Below are 4,966 nucleotides of genomic sequence, written 5' to 3'. Positions count from 1 at the left end.
TTCGTGTGGGGTTGGGTCCCTTCCGCTGGCCATTCGGGCGGTCTTCTCTTGGGATGTAATTCTGATGTATGTGATGTTGTAACGTGGGACGTGGGTTCGTTTTTCATTTCTGTCACGATTAAGCATAGAATCTCGCTCGCTTCCTGGGCGATTGTGTGTGTTTACGGACCAGCCGATCACTCGCGCGCGGCTGATTTCCTGAGCGAAATCCAAGTCTTGGTTGGGGCCAAGCAAGCTGCTAACATCCCCATTGTTCTAGGGGGCGATTTTAACCTTATACGTTCGAGCGCAGACAAAAATAATTGCAACATCGACTGGTCTAGGATCTCCCTTTTCAACAACGCCATTGCGGCCTGCGCCTTACGGGAACTCGCTAGGACTGGGGCCAGATATACGTGGACCAATAAACAACTCAATCCGGTCCACAGCGTCCTTGACTGTGTGTTCGTTTCGGCCGACTGGGAGATGTTCTTTCCCATGTGTACCTTGGTCGCTGAAACTCGCATTGCCTCTGACCATGTTCCGTTGATTCTGGCATCTGGGGAGGATAGGATCAAGCGTAGCAAGAGCTTCTACTTTGAATCAGGGTGGTTTGAGGTAGAGGGGTTCATCCCTTTGCTCCTCGCTCGCTGGGAGCTTGCCAGGACTGTGGGTGGTCGTTCCAGCGGCCCCCTTGACACTTGGGTTTCGACGGCCGGGGCCCTGCGTGGTTTCCTTCATGGGTGGGGCGCAAACCATGGTAGCGACGCTAAGCGAGCTAGGGAAGCTCTTATCGAGGAAATCAAAGTTCTTGACGTCCAGGCTGACTCTAGATCCTTTTCGGAGGCAGAGTGGGCTGGCCGTTACGCCCTTGAAAATCAAGTCCTGGCCATCCTCAGGGAAGAGGAGGAATACTGGCGCCGTAGGGGCGGCGTCAAGTGGATCACCAAGGGGGATGCCAATACGGGCTATTTCCACGCCTTCGCCAATGGCCGTAAAAGGAAATGTTTGATTCTGAGACTGCAATCGGACCACGGGGTTCTGGTCAGCCAGGACGATATCTCGAGGCATATTTACGAGTTCTTCCTTAACCTGTTGGGAACGGCGAAAGGGAAGGTTCTGCGACTGCGTGATGACTTTTTGGGGGAAGAATCATGGGTGTCGCAAGCCGAAAACGATGGCCTTGCCTTGTCCTTCTCCACGCAGGAGATCGACGATGCGCTTGGCTCGCTGAAGAGCGATACCGCGCCTGGGCCGGATGGCTGGCCGGTGATCTTCTTCCGACGGTTTTGGCCGGCACTCAAGGACATTTTCTATGATATTATCAAAGGTTTTGCGCTTGGCACAGTCGACATCTTGCGCCTCAACTACGGCGTCATCAGCCTCATTCCTAAAGTGAAGGGGGCCGATTCGATTAAGCAATACCGCCCTATTACTCTTATTAACGTCCCTTTCAAATTATGCTCCAAGGCATACACTACGCGTCTTGCCCCGGTTGCTCAGCATGTGATTGACCGCAGCCAGTCCGATTTTCTCAAAGGCCGTAACATCCTGGAAGGCCCGATGGTATTGCAAGAGATCGTTCACAAGCTTAAGCGCACACGTCATCCGGCATGTTCCTGCTGGCTGACGGTGTCCACGCCAAGTTCGACACCCCCAGTTCTAAGTTCTTTTGGGAAGGAACTGGGACCAAAAAGAAATACCACCTAATCAAGTGGGCGGCGCTTTGCCGTCCAAAGAAATTTGGTGGTCTTGGGATCCTTAACTCCAAACTCATGAATGTGGCGCTTCTCGTCAAGTGGATCTGGAAACTCTCCCAGAACGAACAAGGGCTTTGGGCTGATATCCTTCGGGCCAAATATTTTCCCGATGGGAATTTCCTTACCTCAAAGGTGAAGGGATCGCCTTTCTGGAATGGAATTCAGGCTGTTAAGCTTGCCTTCACGTTAGGGGCCAAGTTCTGCGTTAAGAACGGGAACTCCACGCGGTTCTGGCTCGACCATTGGCTTGGGACGGAACCTCTTTGGCGTAGTCACTTTGGCATCTACCAACTTGCCACTAACGTCGACATTTTGGTGGCTGATGCGCTTAGATCCAACCCCCCTGCCATATCTTTCAAAATGCCACTTCTCACCCACGAACGAGCTAGCTGGGACGGGCTCCTAGCTACTCTGCAGGGTATTTCTCTCCTCCATGAGGACGACACGGTCTCGTGGTCCCTCTCGAGCTCCGGGAAGTTCTCGGTCCAATCCCTTTACAATAAGTTGACCGAGGGACCGACTCTTGACATAGCTAGGGGGCTATGGAAAGCGTCCATCCCTTTGAAGATCAAAGTGTTTCTATGGCAACTATTCCGTGATCGTCTCCCTTCTTCTAACAACATTGCCATTAGACATGGCCCTTCGGATGGCTCTTGCGCGCTTTATGAAGCGCATGAAGATGCCAACCACATCTTTTTCAAGTGCCATCTAGCCCGCTTTGCCTGGAGTGCCGTCTGTAAGGCTTTTGCGCAGACCTGGAATCCCAATTCGGCCTCGGACCTTCGTAGGATCCTTCTTGCTCAGAGGGGTAGCTTCGGGCGTGTGTTGTGGCGCTGCGTAGGGGCGCTGTGCTGGTCTCTTTGGACCACCCGCAATAAGATGACTATCGAACACAAGTTCCCTAACCATCCTGCTGACATTATTTTCAAATGCCACGTGTTCCTTCAGACATGGACTCCGTTGGGGAAACGGCGTGATGCAGATCGGATGATGGAGGCCATGGAGCGGATCTGCACAATTCAGGTGGAAGCCTGTACCTAAGATGCTGCTCATGGTGCTATTTTGGTGTTTTATTGGACTGGCTGCTTGTGTGCTAGTATTTATGTCCTTACCTCTCAGGCTGAGGCCGGTTGCATGTTTAATACTTTTGGCTTTGGCCAGTTTATCCTTTAGGATGTTCCTCCTGTATTGAACTCTGTGGATGCTGCCTATCGGTGGGTTTTATTAATTTAAAGCCGGACGCATCGTGGGTTTTTGTTCTAAAAAAAAGCACGAACTGTGCTCTGCAAGGTCAACTCAAACATTTCCATCAAACATCCATATTACATCTTCGATCGACATATAAATGCAGCCACGATCGACCATGATCTTCATCCATCCATCCATTCATTCCCTCTTCCTTGCTCGATCAGACTGTGCGCACATTGGTTCATCGAGTCCTCTGCCATGGCTTCCGCCACGTTCTTGATTTTGGTTGCGGCGGCGAGCCTCCTGGCCAGCTTTGCGCAGGCCGATTTGCAGTACGGTTACTACAACACGACGTGCCCAGGCGTGGAGGAACTTGTGCGCACCGAGCTTGAGGCCATCTTCGCCGACGACAACACCCTCCGCGCCGGCCTCCTCCGCCTCCACTTCCACGACTGCTTCGTCCGGGGCTGCGACGCCTCCCTCATGCTCAACTCCCACAATGGCACCGCTGAGAAGCACGCCGACCCCAACCTCACCGTGCGCGGCTACGAGGCCATCGAGGCCATCAAGAAGGTGGTGGAGAAAGCATGCCCCCTCGTCGTCTCCTGCGCCGACATCATGGCCATGGCCGCGCGCGACGCTATCAATTTTGTACGTACTTCTTGCTGTTACTAGTACTCCATTGATTATGAAATTGCTCTGCTCATCATAACTTGTCGTGGTGCAGAGCGCTGGGCCACGCTACGAGGTGGAGACCGGGCGCCGCGACGGGAACGTCTCCATGTTGGAGGAGGCCCTCACCAACCTGCCACCGGGCGACGGCAACGTCACCGTGCTCACCCAGTACTTCGCCGTCAAGAACCTCACCATCAAGGACATGGTCGTCCTCTCCGGTACGAAAGAATCATTCATAACTCGGTGTCCTTTGTCTCCGGTGACCTGACTGAACGTGACATACAATGCATGGATGCAGCGGCGCACACGATTGGAGTGACGCACTGCTCGTCCTTCTCGAAGCGGCTCTACAACTTCACTGGAGCCGGCGACCAGGACCCCTCGCTGGAGCCGGCGTACGGGAAGACGCTGACGACCAAGTGCCCAACGGAAAAGATGGCGAGCGTGGTGCCCATGGACGATGTGACGGTGGAGAAGTTCGACCTGGGATACTACGAGTCCGTGTACAATCACCGGGCGGTGCTGCGCTCCGACGCCGCGCTTCTGGAGGACAGCCTCACCGGCGCCTACGTCGCGCTCATGAACAACGCCTCCTCTATCGACATCTTCTTCGCCGACTTCGCCGTCGCCATGATCAACATGGGCAGGGCTGGCGTTCTCACCGGCACCCAAGGCGAGATCAGAGAGACCTGCGGCGTCTACGTCGACTGATGATCGATTGTGAATCATAATTCAATCTGACTATTTGGTCTTACCAAGCATCTTGTAGTCCCTTGTTTGAGGATGAAGATACTACCTCCGTCCTAAAATATATAAGTGTCTTAAAATTAATACAATTTTATACTAAAATTAGTATAAAGTTGAGACACTTATTTTCGGACGAAGGGAATATTACATTATTTTTTCGCGAATACGTAAAGCTTGCGTATCTTTTTCATTGATAGGTAGAAGAGAACAGAGTAACAAGAGGGGAGGAACAGGGATACAACACGGCACACACTCTCCTAGCCTAAAACTCCAGAAACAAGACCTAGAGCAGCAAAGCCGCGTCACGAACAAAGCCGGGCACCAACATCACACGGCCATGCCATCAGGACGGAGCAAATCAACGTACCCCCCACCTTGAAACGCCAAGAAGAGTCGGCAAGTGGGTTGCAGGATCGGACCGGCCTGAGGAGGAAGCCATGGAAGAAGCGTCGGCGATGTTGTACATTGCGCCTCGGATGTCCACATCTTGAAAAGCAGCCCAAAACCAAGCAGGGTGTCCAACATCACCAATTTTAACACCGAAGACACCACGAGCAACCAAGACGACGCCTTCATGAAGGGGGACGACATCGGGACGCCGCCGCCGTCTGGTCTGG

General features: G+C 53.1%; 1 protein-coding gene across 1 annotated transcript; it reads left to right on the top strand.

Moving 5' to 3' along the window:
* Nucleotides 1-3,185: 3,185 nt before the first annotated feature.
* On the top strand, nucleotides 3,186-4,406 carry LOC123041289 (peroxidase 1-like). The gene is made up of 3 exons (XM_044463931.1): nucleotides 3,186-3,578; nucleotides 3,655-3,820; nucleotides 3,901-4,406. The coding sequence occupies exons 1-3, from the start codon at nucleotides 3,186-3,188 to the stop codon at nucleotides 4,311-4,313; spliced, it is 972 nt and encodes a 323-aa protein (XP_044319866.1). The 3' UTR covers nucleotides 4,314-4,406.
* The last annotated feature ends 560 nt before the right edge of the window (nucleotides 4,407-4,966 follow it).

This window comes from Triticum aestivum, chromosome 2B, assembly GCF_018294505.1.
Source record: "Triticum aestivum cultivar Chinese Spring chromosome 2B, IWGSC CS RefSeq v2.1, whole genome shotgun sequence".
In the NCBI taxonomy this organism is placed as follows: Eukaryota; Viridiplantae; Streptophyta; class Magnoliopsida; order Poales; family Poaceae; genus Triticum; species Triticum aestivum.
Note: the sequence above shows the minus strand (reverse complement) of the source record. Positions and strands in the feature narration are given on the sequence as shown.

What these genes read in the sequence shown, in the direction of transcription:
- LOC123041289 (XM_044463931.1), top strand. Translation starts at nt 3,186, where the DNA reads ATGGCTTCCGCCACGTTCTTGATTTTGGTTGCGGCGGCGAGCCTCCTG. An exon ending in CGCGCGACGCTATCAATTTT is followed by an intron (nt 3,579 to 3,654) that starts GTACGTACTTCT and finishes GTCGTGGTGCAG; the next exon opens with AGCGCTGGGCCACGCTACGA. An exon ending in GGACATGGTCGTCCTCTCCG is followed by an intron (nt 3,821 to 3,900) that starts GTACGAAAGAAT and finishes GCATGGATGCAG; the next exon opens with CGGCGCACACGATTGGAGTG.